Source organism: Rhea pennata, chromosome 9 (assembly GCF_028389875.1).
Source record: "Rhea pennata isolate bPtePen1 chromosome 9, bPtePen1.pri, whole genome shotgun sequence".
NCBI classification, from domain to species: Eukaryota; Metazoa; Chordata; class Aves; order Rheiformes; family Rheidae; genus Rhea; species Rhea pennata.
In genome coordinates, this window is record NC_084671.1 from 15361493 (window position 1) to 15384365 (window position 22873).

Below are 22873 nucleotides of genomic sequence, written 5' to 3' on the forward strand. Positions count from 1 at the left end.
ATGCCAACCATAGTTCCTGCGAGTGTATGATTAGCTTGAAACCAGTTTTTTTGTCCATATGTCAAGTTTATAATTTACCAGTTCTTGCAGTAGAGTGCCAAGTTTAGTCAAACGGAGGTGCTAGCCAATTACAGCTTTTATGGATAACCAATTTAGCACAGCACTGCTGTTTCCAGAGCTCAATAGCATCGTCACACATTGTGCTCCCACTGTACCATGGGCCTCTCTAACACCTGGTAATTTTAAATACACTTTTTTAAAACAATGGGACTAAAAACATCACTGGATTTTTTTTTTTTCAGAATCTGGTGTTTCCAAGCAAGCCTTTATTAAAACAGGTGGCCAGAAGGATGCTAGTACTGTGGTAGGATGTAGCCTGGGCATTCGTAGCGTTGCACTCTGGGCATTCTCTTTGTCAAGGCCAAACGCTAGTTTTGTGCTTCCACTGAAAACACGGCCAACCGTTTGGAAAAGTTGTCCTTTTCCACTCCCAGTTGTTACTCTAAGTCATTCCATACAAAATGCTGGCAGAAAAGGTGGTAAGTGTAACTGCAACCTTACTGCATGTAACAGGGAAAGGTGAGCTCACCCAGGATTAAATAAGACCGTTATCTGAAAAGTATCATGCTCCACATTTCAGAAATAGCTGTAAACAGAATTTTTATGGTTTGAAAGTATCTTGTTTCTTTTAAAAAGCAGCTATTTAAAAAATGCTTCTGTGGAAGTTTTATTACTTACTGCTGCATGTCAGACATACTTGGCTTATAAGTAAATATTCTCTGTGCAGCATAAAGTCTCAAAACCAAGCTGGGCGGTTTCTTACTTTTGCCATCTTCCCCAACAATACAACTTTTGCAAACCAGATGCCACGAATATGGCAGATTTCACGTCTTGGCAAAACTGTTTGGATGACTCACTTATGCCTAAATGTAAAACAGATTTCAGCTAGCTTCAAGTTAGCTGTATTAGCTCTGTGCCTCATTACAAATAAAAATGTGTTCCTGATTTATTTTATGCATTAAGGTTTTCATAAAACTGTAGGTTAAACTGATGCAGTCATATAACGCTCTCATGAGAGGACACAACAAATATTACTAAAATGTGGCAAACTTATACCTGTGTACATACATTTATATATATAAAAATGTATGTATGTATATATATAGAAATATATTCTCTGTCTCTTAGGCAAGGAACATGATAATAATTAAAATTCAAATGGCTGAGTGTATGTATTTATATATGCAACTCAAATTTTCCTGTCAACTTAGTGAAATTCTTCAGCAATGCTGGCAGTGTCAGATGTTGCTGAATATGACCAGCTTTTTTATTCTGTGACAGTTCTCTATAAATGTACTCCTGAAAAATTACTGCAGCAAACAAATGAAATAAGTTAGTATTTTTTGAAAATGAATCTTGGTATTGGGATGCAGACCTTCCTAGAGCAAAGTCATTTCTGCCAATGAATTTATAATGAATTGCAACTGTGAGAGACTGAAACAAATACATATTTTTTTTAATTGCTTGTTGGATAGTTTATACACTTTTTTCTTTTTCTATTTCACTGTTACTTTCTTTAGTTTTACCCTAAGATAATTCAGTGCAATGCCAACTTTTACCTTTCTTTTTCTTTACTATATGGTACGTTATTCAGTAGTTAGCACCAAAGTATTTACAGTTTTGCCTTTGCATACAGGTAATACTGGGAAATACTTTTGTTGTGCTGTTACAATGTCAGCTGTTTGCAAAAGCATGTGTAAAGCCTTGGCGTGTTTTTTTGTTTGTTTTTTATTCTAGTAGCCCCTCCATTAGATAATATCAATGATTTAATTGGTTTTGTTCGAGTTCAGTTCACTTGGGTGGTCTTCTAGCAGCCTATTTGTTCACGACCCTTTGCACTCGCAAAAAATCTAAATTTGTGAAATACAGGTCAGACCATATAGGCTGAACCAGCTTGCCAGTTCTCTTAGTAGTGAACATGTGAAACGGTGTGAGCAAACCTGTGATCCCAGTCTCTAAAGAGATGAGAAGCTACTGTTAAATTGCAAAATGCACTGCATAAGGTGGTTGTAGGAGTCAGCTTCCGCCGAGCTGCTGGTGTGGGCCTTGGTTCACACAGCCATTAGACATCCTTTGTTTTGCCCCTCCTTCTCTTCTTCAGCAGTCATTCAATGACAAGCGTAAAAAGAACCTCTTTTCCCGAAAATTTCCCTTCTACAAGAACAAGGACCAGAGTGAGCAGGAAACCAGTGATATTGACCGTAAGTATGTGGAACCCCACGGACAGACGGATGCACCTAGAAGGGCCGACTAGATGCAGTAGGGTGTTACCGTGGAGACAGTTTCAGGAGCTGCAACAGGCGTACGAACTTAAGATGCACATGGCAAACCAAATCTATCAAAGCAATACAATTTCCTTACTGTGAAAGCAAATTCTAACTCAAGAGGATCCCAATTTGGCATAAACGTGGAATGACTGCGTACATAAAACTGGTTCCAGCGCGGGCAGTGAGAGCTGCTCCCGCGTGCCTCTGAGGAGGCCGCGCGGCAGCAGCGAAAACCTTACTGAGCTCACACCGTTCGCTAAGCCGGCACTTCAGTCTGGCTGTGCGAAAGGCATTCCACTCTGACATGGTTTTCTTGAAATGAATAGAGGTTATTTTGATTGCTGTTACCAAGACACAAGAAAAAAAAAAAAGGAAAGAAAAGAAAAAAAAAAAAAGTGTCTTCTCAAAATGCAGGTGCCCTGGTTGGGTAGTGCAGACCAGCTCTGCTATAAGCTGCACTCGCTGCCATTTGCCTCCGTGACTACAATTCACGTTGCAGTCTGTTCAAATCCGATGGGCTTTTCTTCCCCTGTGATGTTCTGGGAACTGTCTCCTGTCGTAGCGCCAATTTTATATATTACTGACAATTATTTTCTTTGTGATTGTCTTTTTATTGCTTGCCCTCTGGGGACTACTCTGCAGGAGGTCCCTGACGACATGGGATCAAAAGGCCTGAGTAAGTGATCAAAATACTCCCAAGTTATTTTAACCTCCATCTGAAAGAAAAAAATTTTTTTAGCAGATCTCTTTGAGACTGATGCTCTAAGGGCATGAGGAGGTTAACTTTAAAAATGCTTCATAAGCTTTTTCTAGTGTGTAATGTTCAGGGGATTTTTGTTTTTGAAAGCGTCTTTTCTTTGAGCTCATGTGGTTATCACACTGGATTTTTTTGTTCAGAAGCTTACTGATGCTTACTTGTTTGTCCTGGATACAGGTTGTGGTTGTAAATTTGTTGATATGCTTTTGATGTCATTTTTACGTTGGTTTTGTGTTCTTATTTTTGCAAGTAACTTCTTTTTTTTTTTTAACAATAATAGTACAAACACTGCCATAATATTTTAACTAGTTGCATTTTTCAACTCGCTTTAGGTGACTATTTAAAGCTATTGAAAAAGAAAAAAAAAAAAAAAAAGAAAAGACTTGTTTAACAGATGGCATGAGGGCTTTTTTGTCTGACTTACCTGAACTCTCACTATACTCTTCAGCCACCGTTGATCGTGTAAGGAGGTGGCTAACAGGAGACTTACAATAAGCATTATTGCCTTTTCTGCAGAACTACGTGTTTCTGTTCCTTGGAATGTAGTAAGGTTGAAAGCTGCTGAGTGCTCTAGCAGACCTGTTTGTGTACACAGACGCCACTACTATACTAAAATAACAGGTCAAGTAAAGATGTTGAGACCTTGCTTTGATCACAGATGTTGAACGTGTAGCTTGTCATGCATTTCTGGGGTAGTAAGAATGTCACTAAAGATCATGTTTCTTCCCAGGACCTAACTCCTCCGTTATCCTCTGTATTATGCACAGTGTTCCTGAAGTTGCTTGAAATAAGTGGTATACTTATATACCTAGTGTCAGTCGCTAAGCTATAAAATTACTTTTCTGAAACTGACTGCAAGGAGGTTTCTTGGTCTAGAGCAGAACACCAACCATAACCAACCTTTATGGCCTTTTGATCATGTCTAGTTTGAACATGATCCAGAAATTTCACCAGATGATTCTGTTATAAAAACAAATGGCTGGTTCTAGTCTTTATTTTCAGCACAGTCAGACTACTTGAAACTAGCTTACAGTGCTTAATGCGGACTCTACTACTTGGACTCTGCAAGACAACTGCTGTTCTTGGCATTCAGACTTTCAGTCTTACCTCTTCATAAATTGTGCTGGTTCTCAGATTATTGCAGCACTTAACGATTCTTAGCTGACTAGCCCAGTGTCTCCCTTGGAAGACAATTCTTTCATGTTCTATCACCAGACTTTTAAACAGCACTGTTTCCATCTTCCACACCAATGTGGGCATTTGTTGTCTAAGACCAGAAAATTAAATGGCAGTAGTTCAAGTTGCTGCTGCTGCTCACGAATATTGGAAAATATCTCTCTGCCTTTCCTGCACAAAAATAAAGTAAAAGAGTTCAGTCAAGTCAGAGACTTGCATTTAAGCATATTAGTTCAGTTTTTCCAAAAACCTGTAAAAAATTAATCAGTTTACTTGTAATATCTGTAACAGTTTTATTATGTTTATTAATCACTGAAAGCATATTCATTTTATACCTGCATTCCTTCCTTCAGGGTCCCTTTGCTTCCTTCTCTTCAATCTTGTAGTGGAGGAACCACACTGAATTTAAGATATTATGAAGATTTCTTGTGACAATTATATGCACACGGTTAACTTCATATTTTCAAAATTAATTGTATTTAATTTATGTATGTCAAACATTTTTATTTTGTGCAGTCTCAACTTGCAAACACTGATCTTTATCATTAGAAATAGACTCATTTTGTGGCATGAAAATTGGTTCCTTAGAATAAAGTTCAGGAATATCACAGTTTGTATTTGTCCCCTAGACTTGTACAATTTTCAGGTGACAGAATAGATTGATACCAGGAAATACTTCAATTGCATTAAATTTAACTACCGTAAATATGTGAAATTTTCATTTAACACATTCTGTTAAAAATATAGCTCAAAAAAAGTAAATATAAGCGCCCTATAACTAGTGAAATGTTTTAAATACTATGCAAGAGATGAGAGTTTGATATTTATGCTCCAGTGTAAAAGGCAGGAACTTTTGAAAACTAAAGCATTATTGGAAGGGGGGGGGAAAAAAAAAAAGAAAAACAGATAGCAAACCTTAATTTTGCATTGCACTTCAGGTAAATTATTAAATGTGCCATAGAATAGTGTCTGTTACTGAATTTACCACATTGTTTCATGAAATATTTTCTGCTCCTGGAGTCTTCATACAATTATTTAATTGCCTACTTAAATAATATAGTTGACATATATAATCCCATGTTTTTTGCACAACCAAATCCATCTTGAAGCATGAACACCAAAACTATGAGCTACATATGAAATATGAATTAGTGTACTTTTCATAATCTTATTTTGGTGTGCTGTGTAATTTTTTTGTTTGTTTTATTAACATCCATTCCTTTTGTATGAAATTGCTTGATCCTGAGAGGTATGAAAAGTACGTATTGGTTTCAGTATTTTGATGGTATCAGTATTGTCTTTCATCTGGATTATTTATGTCAATTTGTTTTCTTTTGGACTCATGCCATTAGTGTATGTTCCTTATTTTTCCATTGTGTTGCAATTTCAGAGCATGTAACCTCTAATGCCAGCGATAGTGAAAGTAGTTACCGTAAGTGGTTTTTTTTTTTTTTTTTTTTTTAAGTTCTTCGTTTATTTAGAACTTTTGCTTAGTACCTCTTTCTTTGGTTCTGTTTGTCTGTCTCTTCTCGGTATTTGTGTGTTCAATAAAACTTCCCAGTCAACTTCAGGTGAAATCTGTATTCCTGTGTTTGGAGTACTGCAAAGTTGCTCTGTCTATATTTTGTTTTATTTTGGTCTAAGATTAGTTCAGAATAACTTTAATTAGTAATTTTGTAAATGATGCCAGTAAAGCTAGACCCATTAGAATGCAAATTTAATTTTGATGGATATAGTTCTATTCAGTTGAGCTTAGTACTGGGAGCATAACTAAACTGCAGAACTTGTTAAGTAATGTAGTAACTATATCTACAGTTTTTCACAACTGGTACCTACATTTATTATGTAGATACTTTTAATGAAAGTGAAGATGAGCAAATCTATTTACCCTTGCTTTTCAGCTTTTGCTTACCAATTTTGTCAAGTGTGGCTGCTTGCTTCAAATTGTCTTCAAAGAACATAACATGCGTTCAGTGCTAGAGCCGGCTAAAATAATTAGTGTGACAGGTGCTCCTGCTCGTTTTGAAGGCATAGCATCTTTTAAATGTTAGACTGAATTGGCTATTTTGTTACCCAAACTGCAACAGTCCTACCTGTTCACACCGGGTAATGTGCTGTATGATGCCTCTGTGCAACGCCTTAAAAAGAGAAGAAAGTCTTGTCTCAGACCGGAGTTGGAGCCGTAATTCTGCTAGTGAGCTCCAGGCAGCAGCTCCCTGATAAGGTTGCTGAGCCCAGACCTGGAAGCCAGAACAGAGCAGGATGATGAAAAAGTTGCAGATTTGAAGGGTGAAGGAACAATAAAATACCTGCAGCATGACGCTGTCGGCGGCTTGCTGATTAGCTACTGGTTGCTCACTAAGTAAGTGTTTCAGAAATAGGTATCGGTGGTGGGGGGTAAAAAGGAGAGTGCTTCTCCAGCAGGTACATTTGTTTGGAAGCTGTCAGTCTGCTCGGAGACAAGCGGCATCAAACTTTTTCATACTGAGGAATACACTCAAGGAGAGAATTTATAAATATAGGTACAGAAATTCCCCAGCACTTGTGATGCCAATAGTGTTTAGACTGGAATTGACAAGAAGCCAATTACGTAAAAAAATAAATATATGTATATATACATATGCGTATATATACACATATATGTGTATATGTATATGTGTATATATGTGTGTATACACACACACTCTTTTATTAAAATTTTTAAGTTCGTCAGTTATGTAAAGACATATCATTAAAACTATCTTACTATGACAGTTTCTCTTTACATTTGTAGTTTTCTTAGGTTTTTTGAGGTTTTTGTTAGAGCTTATTTTATTTATTTATTTCATTATTGGTAGTACTAGGTAGATTTTTACTCCATTATTACTTCAGAAGCTGTGATTTTATTATGCAATTTCTTATCTGAACGTGTAAATCTAAGCATTTTTTATTAAAATCATTCTTTTAACTTCTTCTTACTGCTGTCTAATATGAAAGTTATCTTGATTACAGATGAGTACGGTTGTTCAAAAGGTTCATTCTATTAATACTCATTTTTCCAAAGTATAAAAAAGCAGTGACAATATATACTTTTTGCCCTCAATCAGGGGATGCTTTGTACTTGTTATTATCTCTTTAACAGTTTAACTAATTTCTGACATTACAGTAATAGGACTTCTCCCAAAAAGTAGCTTGTTGCATGTCAGCTGGATCTTTTGTAGATGTATTGCTACTTGAGTGATCCACTACTCCTCTCCCCTGGTCTAAAAGAGGTTCTGAAAGTATATACTGTCTTTCTGAAATCCATTTGCATGAGTGACTTCTTGAGATATTGAAGTATACAGGTTGCATGTTTTCATGTCTGTCTTAACATATTCCTCACTTGCAATAATTAGAGAAAAAAAATGATGTTCACTGATGTATTACAGTAATACAGTTGGAACACTGTATTGCAAATAACATAAATCTCATTATTCTTAATGAGACTGTAAAATTCAGAATTAAAATGTGCATAGTCTTTGCTTTGGATTAAGGAAAATATATACATATATATATATAAAGGCAATTTATGCATTTATGAAAGACTTTGCCTGCCATCCATTTCTATGTGGCTGTGGTGTAGCATTGGTATGTTCCTTTGCCTATTTTGAGTATGACTCATGAATTCCAAAGAACATTCCAAAAGTTAACCAAGTGAGTTACTGGGCAATATTTTTATTTAAAGTTCACAGTGATGTCCTGTAATTTGAGCTTGCATCTTCAGAATTCTAAATTCTTTGCTATTGTGGAGTTTACTTTTATGATTCTGCAAGAAACCTTACTTTGTTGGACTAAAAATGGTTTTCAGAGAGATGGCAACTGAGGTATGTTTCAGATGCTTTCATTAACTTTTGAAAAGCTTGCAGCTGTCAAAGGATCAAAATTTACTTATTTTAGTTTCATTCACTGCTGATGTGCTTTCTGAAGCTGAGAATAACACAAAGCATTCTTTGTTTCTAAGGTTATCTTTAAAAAAGTCAAAATAATAGTTATTTAGTACATACAGTCATAATATTTGTTCTTTGTAGAATTAGAGTGGCTGAAGGCTTTTGTATTAGTGCCAGTTTGTGGGGAAAAAGTCATAGAACAGATGCGTTCCTTAACAAACATGATTTCAGCTCTGTGTAGAAATAGAAAAATGTTATTTTAAATGCTGACTTCATAGTATGGAGAATGTTCATGATGAAGGTGGCTTTGCCTCTAGCAGTGAATGAATTTATAACAGCATTTAAATAATGCATTAAAGCTCTTGTGCTTGGCATCAGCTAGACATGCTAACGTATCCGAAGAAATTATTTATATGATGTGTGTCTTACGCTTTAAAATTTTTTGTTTGGCTTATCTGTGTGATTTCTTTTATTTTCTTATAATTCATCACTCTTGGAAAATGTCCTGCATCATTATTATGTATATTTTACTGAGCAATGTCTATATCTCATTATGATTAAAGGAATTGACTTAAATATATTAGTTTAGAAAATAACACACAGATATTTTTTGCATTTACATTTTTAGGCGGCCAAGAGGAATATGTCTTGTCATATGAACCAGTCAATCAACAAGAAGGTTTGTAGATCTCATTTAATTTAAAATAAAGACTGTCTGAATTATCAAAATGTTTCCAGTGACTTTATACCCTGAGCACCATGATAAACTTATTTACTTTAAACTGTAACTGTTATTCAAGTGAATAAAGCATAAAGGCATAAAACGCAGTTGCTAAATTGATCTGGCACGTGATCTGAATGTGTGCTGATTAAGATAACTTGTCATTATTTGTATGCTGTTTACATTGCATAAGTAAAATATGCTATGTTTAACGGTTTCATCAGTTTGAACCTCGCAAAATCATGGTTTGTTTCCTTGTTCCATGTTGCTTTAGAATTTTCTTTGCTGTTCTCTTCTTTTTTTCTACAGCAAAAAAGCGAGGCATTGGATCGCTTGTCTGTTTCAGTAAAAGATGGTAGTCTCGTCTCCCATCATTTCTTCTTTTGCTTCTTATATGGCTAATTTGATCAGCAACTGCTTAGTGACATTTTTTTAAGGGGAATTTTTTTTTTTTGAAAAAAATACATTCTTTCAAACATATCCTCCCAATGAGGTAAATTTAAAATGAAAATTGCTAGAAAAAAATATTTATTTTATCACACATTTAAAATAAAATGCTTTTGAAATGATTTCTGATGGGATCCTGTCGCTTCCTTTTTTCATCTTGGACCTGACTTTTCTCCAGCGTGTGTTATGGGTGTAGGGTTTTTACTATTCCCATTCACCGTCAGAGGTGTGAACAGTTGATGTACATCATGTGATACATGCTTCATATATTTGTAATTAATCTGTAGAAGGGATGCCTTCTGGGAATAATTGATACCCATTCCATATAAAATATGACAGTAATTTAAGTAAATACATGTCATGTATCTACATGTATTTTGAAGGTTACAGTTTCATTTTGGTTTCATGCGATGAGTGGCCTGGCCCAGTTGCCTTTAATACCATTACAGAACATGCACATACAGACTGCTCCAACTTGTTTAGCTTATCACCTGGACTCCACTTCATCAGTAACCTTCAGAAAGAGGTATAAATTGTTGCATAAAACAATTACAAACTAAATTATTTAGGTCATACAAATCATGGTTTTTGACAGGCTCTTGATAAAATCATGGGTGAGAAATGTGTGAGCAAGGCCATGTTAGAAATGGAGAAATGTTTAAAAGTGATTGGCCTTCCTCAGTGTGCTAGGTAAGCTACCTGTGGGCTAGGGAGCCCGAGCTTTGTTCCTTCAAATAAGCCGCTGCTGGCTGCAAGCCAGATAGTCTCCCAGAATGAGAAACAATTTTTAGCTGGTATTAGCTTCTAAGATTTTGATAGCTTAGTGGAAAAAAAGTTTAGTGAAAATTAGTAATTTCAGCTTGTCCTTAAATTACAGCCAGAAGCCATTTGTAACTTTATAACCACTTAAACTCCTTTTAAAAGATGATACACTACATTTTATAAAGGTGTTAGTAGCTACAGATATTGTAGTTAAGTATTTTCATATATGGATGTTTAAGCTGTGGTCTTAGAGAGGAAGAAGCTTTTCCAAGAAAAGAAGAAGCTTTTCCAACAGAACTAGAGTTTCAAAAACTCTGCTTCTGCTTTGGTACCTCTCTTTGAAGTGTAAAGGTTTTCAGACTTTCCCTTTTGCTGCTTTCACTAGAATAAAGTCTATTACTTGTAAGAAGATTTTTCAAAGACCTTGTAATTAGAAACTGATCTTCAGTCACCTAGAGTAGTGATCTGAGGGTGAAAATCTAATGTCTCACTTTGACTTCAGTATTAATTGATGCATGTTCTTCAGTATGTTTTTTTCTTTTCTCACTTCCTGGAAGTACGTATATTTTTAGTATTAAAATCATTACCATTTGATTAAAGCTTGTTTTGCTGGAATTTAAAGCTCAGCAAACATACTGTAATGTAACTGATGTGATTGTTTTATGTTTAATAGTCAGCTATACTCGACCTGTGATTGTTTTGGGACCCATGAAAGACAGGATAAATGATGATCTGATCTCAGAATTTCCAGACAAATTTGGCTCATGTGTTCCACGTAAGTCTCAGCAAATGCTAAAGTAATTCTAAATGAGTTATTCCTGTTATTTATCCTCTGTATATTGAGTTAAGAAATGTTAATATTTTGTTATCTAAGCTTTTTAGGACTATTTTAATTGCCAATTATCAGTTTATAATGATTTTGCAGTATAAATGAAAGACTGTTTTTGCATATTGCAGGGGAAAAAAGCCCTTCTTTTTCTTTTGCTTTAAAAATTACTGGTTTATCTCTAAAGATACTACTAGACCAAAACGAGATTATGAGGTGGATGGACGTGATTACCATTTTGTCACTTCTCGAGAGCAAATGGAGAAGGATATTCAGGATCACAAATTCATTGAAGCTGGCCAGTACAATAATCATCTTTATGGAACAAGTGTCCAATCAGTGCGAGAAGTAGCAGAAAAGGTAAATCAGTGGCAGTTCCACTTTCATTTTTTCAGATAATTAAATGACTGTGCTGACAGGGGAAAAGAGATGAATGGTGAGAAGTCATTAGGAACTCTCTGATCTGAAAGAAATTTCTACAAAACTAGAAACAAAGCACATTATCCCACATGCATCTGTCAAAATAGCAAAAGCTTTGAAAGGCAATCAGAAAAGAATTAGGCACTAAAACAAATAGAGCATCAGTCTATTATTTAGTGAATCTTCAAACAAAGGATAAGAGAGAAGGTGGGAATGATCAATACTGCTTTTGCTTTGTTTTGTTTTTGCTCTTGCAACACAGAAACTGGTTGTGATCAAGGAGAATGAACCTGAAAAGGAGCCAATTTTTTTTAAGTTAATCTAATGTAGAATAAAGGTAGTAGGATCCAATAAATTTACACTGAAATATTTAAGGAACTATTTAGAGCAATTTTTGATTCCATGGTGATTATCTTCAAGAACTCATACAGAGTAAGTTAGGAACCATATCATGGGAAAAGAGCATCCATAGTTTGTGGCTTATTATGGACAGAGAACAGAAGAAATCATTGGAATTACAGACTAATTAGCCTAACATGCATGCAGAATTCATTAATGAAGAATATTGTCAGTGCTGGGGGTATTGTTTAGTATGATGGATATTTGATACAGATCTGTGTGGAAGAAGGTTTATCAAATTTGATGTTCTTTGTACTCTTAAATAATTTAATTGACAAAAGGAAAAGAGTAAATGTGATGAACTTGATTTTAAAAAGACCTTTCACATAATTAGCATTAAATTTTGAAGAAAAATTCCATGAAATGCTTCTGTAAAATGAAAATGTTTCTAAATTTAAACTGAATTTTAACTGAGCTCTGTGAAAAAGAGTTGGAAGAAGAAAGCATATTTCTTACACTAAAATGCTTGTTTTAAAGAGAATTCCTTTGTGAGAAATCTTTATAAAGATTGGCATAAATTCCACCTTAAGTTGTTGTGAATGTTATTCTGTTTAGCTTACGAATATGATGCTTTGGGGAAAGAAAGCATTATCTGGCCTGTATGAAAGAAAAGCCAGTTGTTTTCTTTGTGAAGACTCATATTTGTGGGCACTTTCAATTTGTACAGGCAGAGGGTAAGTACAGTTCAGCTATGTGACATGAGAGTGTAACTACTCCTCGGAAAGTTGCTTTGCCTCTTCTGGCCAAATTGCTGAACATTGGTGTTTCAGAATAGTGTAATTTGTTGGACTCAAAACCAGAGAGAACATGCTGACGTTTTGTGGCTCATATTATGTTTTGTTCCGCTTTCTTTCTAACTGCATGAAGTAGAATGTGGCCCAGTGGTATATAAGGATGGAAATAAAGAAAAGGAAATGAATTACAAAATTGGTAAAGTAAATGAACACTGTTCTGCATAGGAAGCTGAGTGAAGTATGTGATTAAATGACGACCACAATTGTGTACAGTTAAATGATGAAACTGTTTATTGAACATAAACATTATAAACCCATCAGCAGTCTTTTTACCTTGTAGCGCAGATATTCTTCTTCAGGTTCATCCTAGACTTGAACTTGGTAGTGGTTTTTTGTCCATCAAGTGCGATCGCGCTTAGTAAGGGACAGAACGATTGTGAATCTTTCATAAACTGACATGAAAAGCAAAGTATTGCCAGCTGCCACGGTGCTATTAAATCTTTCGCACAGACACCATCAGACTTCAGGAAGGTGCAGCAATTTCTCCACTCCAGTGAACTTTCAAAGCTGTGGCAGTGGTGCAGGCTGATTGTTCTGGGGCTACCCCTTCCTTGACTTCCTCTCCTTTTCCCTCTTGAGATGAGTCTCTTCAGTGAATCTTATTAAGGGGATACAAAAGACTATTTTCGTATTTTATTATGAGGAATGCAGGGACTGCCCTGGCATAAGTGGCTGCTACTGCCCCCAAAGTACAAGAAATAGTTTTCTTGCAACAGATTTGTAATTGAAAAGATTATGCACATTAATGCACATTAAATTGTGTTCATTCACTCGTGTTTCCAACTGATCTCTGTTCCTCTTAACTTTCTCATCTGTAACAGCAACTGCTAATGATGCTTTCTAATGCTATTGTTTAGTTTTTGGAGTAGGCACTAAGTGCTCTTCTATGTTTTGCAATCAAATGCAGTACAGTTATAGAACTAAAAGAAAAAAAATCTGCTTAAATTTGCCGTGAAGAAAGAGTATCTTCCAGTGACAAAAACTTGATAATTATATCATAAACTACTTGTATTTATTTTCCTTGTCTTACACATCTTCATCTGAAAGGAATTTTCAAATCCTCTTTTCTTTGGGGTTGTTAATCTCTGCATATTTGAGACCATTCTTAGTGCACATTCAGTATCAATTTAGCATAAATGGACCCAGTTACATCTCAAAGTCCAGCACAGCTACTATAGTATCAGTCTAGTCCTCTACTCTATACCCCAAAAACCTTTGTCACTGGTTATCTAGGCATAAGCTGTTGGACTAAACAGCAGTTTCTGCAAAAATACTAAGTGCCTTAACCCAAAATGGAAAATGGACTGGTTAATGTTCTTCATTCTTCATTTCCCAGGGCATATGCCACTTTAAAAGAGACAGCATGTAGAAGATGTGGGCAGGTCAGCACATATAAAACACTCTGCTAGAACATACAGACACCTTAGATGGTACCAGTTAGTATCCTGATCCACATACGTGACTCCCATGAACTTGGAAAACAGTTAATCCCCACCTGAAAACAAGCGGATGTGTATTGTTTATGCTGGAAGAATGTTTCACTCCTCTATGAGAATTGCCGAAATAAATTGTGAGTCTTTGTTGTGCGAGAGATCAAACCTAAAGGATTCTAGTGATCACTTCTGCTTTGAAGTAGAAATTTTTAAGTCATTTCAGATTGCACTTGCTTCCTTGCTCTTTAATGCAGCTTTCAAGGATTGGTTTTACAGGGACTCAGGGAGAGTGTTTCATGATAAAAGCAGCCTTTGGTTTTATGGGGTGTGTGTGTTTATATCTTGGCTTGCAGAATTCTGCCATTCGTTCTAGCTCTCCTCCTAAAGCCTTTTCTCATTTTACTCACCTAAGAGCTGTTTTTTTCCCTCTTCTCTTGCTTTCCCTCCTCCCTATTGCTGTCTAAAATGTTGGTATCCCAAATTACTCATGAATCCCAAATTACTATGCCACATAGAAAGAAAATAAGCAAAAATATTTGAAAGAAAAGCAAATAATAGTGTCAGATATATGAGCTAAGGAACAGGTGAGTCTGTGGCATGAGAAACCCCTGAGAGCTGGAAAATTGCCTATAATGGGAGAATGGTGGGGGGAGCAGCTGCATTTTGTTCCAACTGCCCAAGGAAGGATTCTGATTTTATCTTTTTGTTTCTGAAGAGATTAAAAAATAATCAGCCCAAATAAATTGCATCCACCATTTCAAATATGATGTTATACAGCACAATACCTGAGGGGAGGGAAGGGATTGTATTCAGTTCTATCTTAACTATTCTGTTAGTGGCAAATTCCTATGCCACCAGTGGTGGATATTTGCTCAGATATGCCAGTTAAGTCATGTGGCTCTGGTCTAAACTGAATTGGTGAGATGGCCACATCCTTAAAAGATCCTCAAAGGCAGGGGGAAGTGATTTTACTGGTGTAGTTTGAAGTACAGCTGTTCCTTTGGATCTATCATCATTGATTGGGCTGCAACTTCTGCAGAAAGGAAGGAGGAAAGATGTCAAGAACATCTCTAATGATAGGTGACACCAACAGAAGAATGTTGTGGAACCCCGGACCAGTGTGGTGAAATTGTGATAGTATTAATGTGGATGCTTCAATTTCATTGGCTTCAATGGAGCCACATTTCTACTTCTAAATTCTTATTCTGTACATGGCTATGACTTGAACTCTGCTTAATACCATTTTCCCTTCTCTCTCTTCCTTTTTAGGGTAAACATTGCATTCTTGATGTTTCTGGTAATGCTATCAAAAGGTTGCAAATTGCCCAGCTGTACCCAATCTCCATTTTTATTAAACCCAAAACAGTGGAAAACATCATGTGAGTAAAAGCAACATACCTCAGGCTAAATTGTTTGAGACTGTCATTGTATTTCAAAGCCAGTTTGCAGATCATGTGAAGAAAAGTTATAGTATTTGTATTTAAAACTACATTTTTTTGTTGTTGTTGATCATATAACTTCCTGATTCAATTTCTAGGAACTCAAATCCAAATCAAGAGTGCTTGAGATTGAATCCTGCTGTCTGTGCAGAATTTTAAGCAACCTAACATCAGGACAACTCATTCTCACTGCAGTCTCTACTTAGGTGTCTCAGAAGACTGTTTTTTACTAGGGTTAATGCTCAGACAGCAATTTAAAATCTTATTTCAAAAGGTCTCAAATATTTGATAGTAATTTCTTATGCATGGTGTTTTTAATCTCAGGGAGATGAATAAACGTTTAACGGAAGAGCAAGCCAGGAAGACATTTGAGAGAGCCATGAAACTGGAACAAGAATTTACTGAACACTTCACAGGTTTGTTTTGTTTGGGACTGTTCTCTTCCACAGATTGAAATTTTATTGCGTGCTGCATAATTGCCACACCATTAAGATAAGGTTGAATCTTGTTTACAGGCTGGTCTGTGTTGCTTTGAGGCATAGAGCAATCCTGGTACTTCTGCATTGGTACCAGTCTGAATTCAATAAACCTATCTAGAGCTTAATTTAGATCTGAAAAACATGAGAACGTTACTATTTTTCTAGTTATTGAAATGTAAATGTTAGCTTCATTGATGTATTGAATATTTAAAACTTGTTTATTGCAGAGCTCAGATTGCCTGGCAAAACTCTCTGTAGAATGAGATTACTTTCTAAGTTTTGAAATCAGGAAGTAAAGAATTTTGGTAATTAAACTTCTGGAAATTAGATGGTGCAGCATTATTGTACTCCAGCAAATCAAATACGTGCATGCCCTGGACCTAACTGTATAACAGCAAGGGATCAGCTGCAAACACTCAAACCGTGCTAATTTATTGCATTGCGACTTACAATATGAGGAGATTGATCAAGCTGGAGAGGGTAGAGACTGATCTTGGGGAGGACAGATATGGGTCTTGTCCCATCCTAGACGCTGGCTCCTTTCCTTCATATTACATTCTCTCTTTGCAGTGTTTCACTATTTGCTGCCCCATTTGCCTTCTTTTAGTGACTTCTTTCTTGTTAATGCAAAGCTTCTCTCTGAACCATCTGCTCAACATGGGCAGAGATATGGGAGAGGATGACAACAACTCATGGGAGGAGGATGGAGGAACCAATAGACTCCCTGCCCCAATCTTCCTGCTGCCCTGCTCTGTGAATTGTACACTACCTGTTGACCGACTTGAGTCTGTCCCTTTCTGTCTACCCCCCCTTCTGCTGCTGTACCCCCACCCATCACTGTCTCTCCCAAGACTGCTACTAGCTCTCCCACTCTTCCCACAGCTCTTCATCTACATATACCCAAAAAGAGATTCTTGAAGTATATTGCAAATTCTTCTTATTATAGAGCTCCTTCCCAAATGACTTCCTAGCATGTCAGGTTTGCTTTCAGGAAAGTAGTACACTTTCATGTCTACTTCCTATCTAATGAGCTGATTTTAATAGATATTAGTTAAATATTTAGTTAGTAGCTGGTGTTCTGCCAGGTTTTCTCAATGACATCATATCTAGCAATTCTTCAGGAAATTAGGAAACAGAATTCAAGATGTTTCAAAAAGTTATGGGCCTTTCTATGAGCTCTTACGCTCAGGGCTATATTTCTTGCTTCTCAGAAGTATAAGGCTTTGTTGACAAAGGCAGATCACAACATCCTGTGGCCAGGTTTCTGTCCTTGATAATCCAGTTTAGAGCAAAAGGCCTCTTCTGAATATTTAAGATACTTGAAGATATTACAATCTTATTTACTACTTAGCATGTGGAGGCTGCTAGTTATATGATTTCGCTGGTAAAAAAAAAAAAAAAAAAAATGTATGAGCATGAGCATTCTCTAATCTGTTAAAAATACTAGATCATGTGGGATAATGGAAATTCACTTCCTGAGCAGGTTAATCTTAAACAAATTTAAACTTTGCATGGAAGCATGTGAAGAGCACATCCATCTTCTTGTTAAGCTTTGGAGGGGAGAGAATTAAATTTAGCTAGAGAGAAGTAAGATTCTGAAGCTTATAGCTTTTTGTGCTGCAAATGCATTTCTGAATCTTTCTAGTGAGTATCTTTTCTAGTGAGTATTGTGCCATGAATGTTGCACTTGAGCTATAATAGTTGAACAACTGCCTCCTTCCACAGGCACTATGACAATGGGCTGCAGACGGGGAGGAAGTTTTTAAGAGATCATAACGATGGCTAAGAATAAAAAGGAAGTAATTTGCATGAAAGCAAAGCTCGGAAGCATCAGTAATAACGCATAAAAGAGTGCATCGGATGTGCCTCCAAAATTCTTTCCTGCTAAACTTTATTTCTTGGATTATTAAACTGAGGTGGCAATCATAGATAGTATAAAAGAAGTTGTTATCTCCTGATGATGGCTATTTCAGACTGAAGTTTTGTATGAACAGCTCAAACTTCATCCTCATTCTCATCAGACCATACTTTACTCTGATATGCCAGAACATATCCATATTGGCTCATTTCTAATTATTTTCTAGCCTTGGAGAAAATACATACAACTTACACAATCTGAATATGAATTGCACTTTAACTGTGAAAGGAAGCCTATTGCCTATAAAACTAGAATTTGTTGACTGGAGAACAGACTCCATGAGTTCTTCCTTTTTCTGGCCAAGAGCAAAGATAGTGCTAGCAGGGAAAAAACTGTAAAGTCCACCAGCTTCTCTGTAGTGTTTCAGAATGCAGTTGAGGGGATTGTCCATCTCTATTACATCAAGCCAGCCCCCGACTGCCTGGCTGCATGAGATACAGCCCTGTAGTCTGTCTTGCCTTCTTATTACTGTGTTGGGAATATTAATGGAAGTTGGACCAGAAAGAATGCTGGAAGATGTGAATTGACTTATACCAATTCTAATCTGAAGTTAGGAAGGAAAAAAAAAAAACTTGTGTTCATATTTGAAGTGCAGATTACTTCCTAACCACTGTCTGAGCAGGACAGACAGTGCTTTGGGTGTCCGGTAGTACCATCAGCAATTTGCTTCAGTCCCACCAGAAGCCAGAGGTTCCAGTGCGTATCCATTCAGCAGTCTAAAATCCTTTTGTTGCTCCAGAGGGAGAAAAGCTTAGAGCATCTTGGTTTCTGCACGTGCTAGAAAAGATGATTGCTGATTGCCATATTATGTTTTGCAGCTATTGTCCAAGGAGACACACTGGAAGAAATCTACAACCAAGTGAAACAGATCATAGAGGAACAGTCTGGGCCTTACATCTGGGTTCCAGCAAAGGAAAAATTATGAAAACAGATCTTTATTTTTCATTTTCTAACTGACATCCACTACTACATCTGACGACTCTTAAGCCCTTCCAGTGGAGCCTGCCTCTAGTTCTTTCCAGCGTGGTTCATGTCCTAGCCATCGCACTCTGCAGTTCCCATAATGCTTTACATCTGGTGTCTCTCTTAGTTTAAAGAATTTGTGTTATTGTGTGTTGTTGTTTTGCCATTTTTCAAACATGACAGTGGAATGGCCTGGCCAGCTATTAGTTTGGGGTGGGGTGGGGGGTGGGGAATTACTTGATAAAATTCCTTAATGTTTAAGGGAAAGTAACTTTCAAAGATTTTTCAAAAAAGCTTTATAGACATTCTTTTAAAATTTCATAACAATTGAAAGGAAAGTTGTATTCACGGAAGATGTAAATCATGAGCAACTTTGCACGCTTAACTTTAATAGCATGGTTTGGTCAGGGCAATCAATTTCAGGTTTTATTTTCTGAGTTAAATTCTTTTGTCATTATGTTTTCTTTCCAGGCGGTTAAAGAGAAACTTTTAAATCTTGAGTTAACGTTTTCATTAACTCTCATTACTACTTCTCAAGGGATATTCATTTTCATAATTTCATATGAATATTCTTATAATCTATTTTTTCATTTTTTTGCCAATAAAATTGCTAGGGACAAAGATGTGTAATGGTTTTTAATCTTCCTCATGCAACACTATTTATAGTGTCTTACAAAAATTGTTTATAGATAATGGTCATCACACTTTTTGAGCCTAAAATATGTTTAGGTGCTAGGAAACCTTGTATTTTACAAAGGAATGCCAAGTTTCCATTGGCAGTAATACAGAAAACAGCTGCAGAGATGGTCTTTAGGGCAATGAGAGTGTGATTCGTAGCTTAAAAATGTGTGTGTTCTTAGGGGTCAGATTTTAATGAATATTTTACCCACAATAACTGCCTATTTTGTTATAATAAATATATATATATTAAACTTTCTTTAACTAAACTCTGTAACTATGGGAATTATTTTCTTTACATAGTTGCACACACATATAAATATATATATATATATAAAAATATATATTTTTCTTTTACCACCTACTCCTAGCTTTTTGTTTTGAATAAAATACAGATTAGAATTTACTTTCCTTAATCACATGAAATTAAGTGGGCTATGGTGGCTGGGCAAGAAGTCCAGGGAATATTAGTAAAAAGAAAAAATATGTGCAAGTTCTCCTCTTTTCTACAAGATTTCAGATGTTTGTACTTTTTTCTTGTAATATGCATGTTTTAACCAAAGGGAGAACTCAGAATCAGCAGTACATTTTATTTTTCTGTGTTTGTTTATGGATTGCACAGGTACAAGATCTTCCATTTGCAAAGCACAGACTTCAGTGCTGAATGTTATAAATACTTCGTAGCAAAATGTGGAACTAACTTCAGTAACGAAACTCTTAATCCCATATTATTTGGTACCTGCCATGGCTTATTTCAAACTGATTGTTTGTGAGAGGGATGTACTTAATGACAGACACAGTGCTATTGCTCAACCAAACTAGCTTTGGTTTGTAAAGAATTATCCACACTATCCATTCCCTTTGTTAGAAAGAGGAGAACAGCTAATAAACTTTATTGTACAATGTGTTTGTCAAATGTGTTTTTAATTAAAACAGACCAGTTATTAGATCTGTTTTTAAATCAGCTGAGATATCTAAATATTGAGAAATCTGCACACCATAATAATTTTTGAGGTTTTACGTAGTATATGTTTTTATTTTCCCTACCTTTTCTTTTAACCCACAAGAAAGTGTCTTAGTTCTTGTTTTGCTGAAAAGATTTGTGAGGAATTACTCTTTCATATATAAGGTAGTCTGAATTATTTCCATAGAGCTTTTATTCCAAGCATTTATCAACTATTAGCTAGATGTCACCAAATTCTACTTTACATTTGGGCTAAAATCCACGGTACTTAACTTTCATGGTTATCATGCTAGAGTGAAAGCTAGTCCCAGATACCCAGGAGTTCTTTGGGGTTTCTTGGTCTTGTATCTTCTCTGTTTTTTTTTTTTTTTTTTTTTTTTTTTTTTTTGTTGGTTGGTTGGTTGTTTTTTTTTTTTTTTTTTGGGGGGGGGGGGTGTGTTTGGTTGTTTAAATTTTTCCTTGGGAAAAAATTCCCTTAGCAAAAAAGTTGATTCTGACAGCCCTGAAGCACCTGGTTGACTTGCTTTATTTTGTGATTTTTAGGATTTTGCATTAATTGTTGTTTCTCTGGATCTGATTTTTCCAGTACCCATGTGCTGATATGTCTTTGATTTTTGAGTATGCTTTATATTACATACCTTAAAAGTTATTTTCTAAAATGTATGTATATTTCTCTTGATGCTTCAGTAGAGTAAATGGGGAGTCCATTTGGATTCATACTGTTGCATTATAACGTTACTTTAGTTGGCCCAGTGAAGGCACCATGGGTTTTCTTGCCCACCTGCTAAACTGTCTATTCATAATCTCTGGAGATAAGCAGCTTCATGAAATACTCAACTACTGCTCTCTCTTAATAAGTTACACTATATAAATTCCTTTGCAAACATTTTTGTCTAACTATGCTGAAAATTGGGTTCAGAAATGACATGGCTCTTTGAAGCATAGAAACTCAAAGAGCTATTGATAAAATAGGAAAATGAGCTAAATCACTATGGGTCATGTCTGTGTGATGGTTTAGAGGGGGCTACATTCAGAACTGGCCTCTGTGCTAGAGGCTGCACAGAACCTGAACCCTTTCAGGGGAAGATGGGAAGAACCACAGGAGGGGCCTGGACCCAAATTCTGTTCTTACTAATCTTGCCCTTGCAGTCTTAAACAACTGGTGCTGGAAGTGTGCATCACTCCACATGTAACCCTCTCCACCCTCTCAAGCATCAAGTGCTTGAGTGGTTAAGCTGACCAGTGGGAAGGGCACAGGAGGGAATGCCTCTCCAAATAATTTATCATTCTAGAAATCTGAAGGGGCTTCAGTGGTGCCAAGTTGTTTTCCAGCACTAGACAAGGGGATGAATCTACTTCCAGTTGGTGTTGGTAGCCAGAATTGGAGTTCAGCCATAAGGTTTTGGTAGGAAGAAAGTCTGGAAGGATCATGCTAAATACAATTTTTGTGGGTTTGTAATAACAATTAATTGAATTAGATTTGGGTGTTTTCCTACAGGTGCTAGATGTTAAATGTAGTAGTCCGGCCAAATTCCAGCCAGGAGTTAAGCAACTAAGTCCTGAAAGCAGCCAGGTAACTTCACGGGCTACATAGAAGGCCTGAAGGATGTGTGTGGTCATGCTGTTTGTGTGCTTCCTTGGTAGGAGATGGTAGAGATGGGGTGCGTGGGGTTTTGTGGCAGTTCATTGACTAACGAACAATAAGGAAATGGACCGTACAAATGAGCGGTGCTCTGTCGGAGCTACTCTAAAAGCCACTGCAGCTTTGAATAGAAGTATTGTCAGCAGGGTTTTAACTCTTTCTGGGAGGGGTAAATCTTCTCTAAAACCTTAGAAAAAATCAAACTACTTCAGCTGTTTCTTAGCATTCCTTTTAGATTTCAGATGTGTCCCTAGCAACTGCAGAGTGCCCAAGCTTCATTATTATAAAAGCCTGTGTTTCTTGTTACGGATTTCTATGATTCATGACAACACTGAAAAAAAGCAACTATCAGCTCTGTCGAAGTTCTTACCCTGGATCTATTTTTATCTCCTGAACTTCCAACACAGAGAGAATACACACAACTCTTACCTAAGATGAAAATTTCATTATGCAGCCCTACCTTGCCCCTGTGAGTTGATGTGTAGAGCCGTCTGTACAGCTAAGTCTGTTCATAGTGCTAAAGCAATGACAACCTCATTTGTGACTCAGATATTTTGTCATATCCAAGTCTGAATTTTTTTGCAAGTTTAAAGTCAATGTGAAGTGAGGTAGAGTTTTGTTCCTTTTTTTTTTCTTCCCCCCCCCCATGTGGTGGAGGTGATGTGTGCCAAAGTAAGCAAGATAAACTGTTGAACAAAGTCCACCTGCCCGTTGACTGCTGCTGACTTCCACCACGGAGCAGGCTGGGGAGAGCAGGCGTGCAGAACACTGGTCATTGGGTGTTCTGGAGGCTGGAAAAGGCATAAATCCTATAGCTTTCACC

At 36.5% G+C, this 22873-nt stretch overlaps 1 protein-coding gene across 5 annotated transcripts in view; it reads left to right on the top strand.

Moving 5' to 3' along the window:
- DLG1 (discs large MAGUK scaffold protein 1) overlaps positions 1 to 18978 on the top strand; it is a 164665-nt gene extending 145687 nt beyond the window's left edge. For 2 of the 5 annotated variants that reach the window (XM_062582393.1, XM_062582394.1), the window contains 8 exons: positions 2970 to 3003; positions 5651 to 5692; positions 8794 to 8844; positions 10769 to 10870; positions 11109 to 11281; positions 15237 to 15346; positions 15731 to 15822; positions 18622 to 18978. In XM_062582393.1, coding sequence (XP_062438377.1) covers positions 2970 to 3003; positions 5651 to 5692; positions 8794 to 8844; positions 10769 to 10870; positions 11109 to 11281; positions 15237 to 15346; positions 15731 to 15822; positions 18622 to 18728 — 711 coding nt within the window. In that variant the 3' untranslated portion in view covers positions 18729 to 18978. Of the gene's footprint in view, positions 1 to 2126; positions 2262 to 2969; positions 3004 to 5650; positions 5693 to 8793; positions 8845 to 10768; positions 10871 to 11108; positions 11282 to 15236; positions 15347 to 15730; positions 15823 to 18621 lie in introns of all 5 variants that reach the window. The other 3 variants (XM_062582390.1, XM_062582391.1, XM_062582392.1) reach the window with 3 other exon arrangements.
- Positions 18979 to 22873: the final 3895 nt, after the last annotated feature.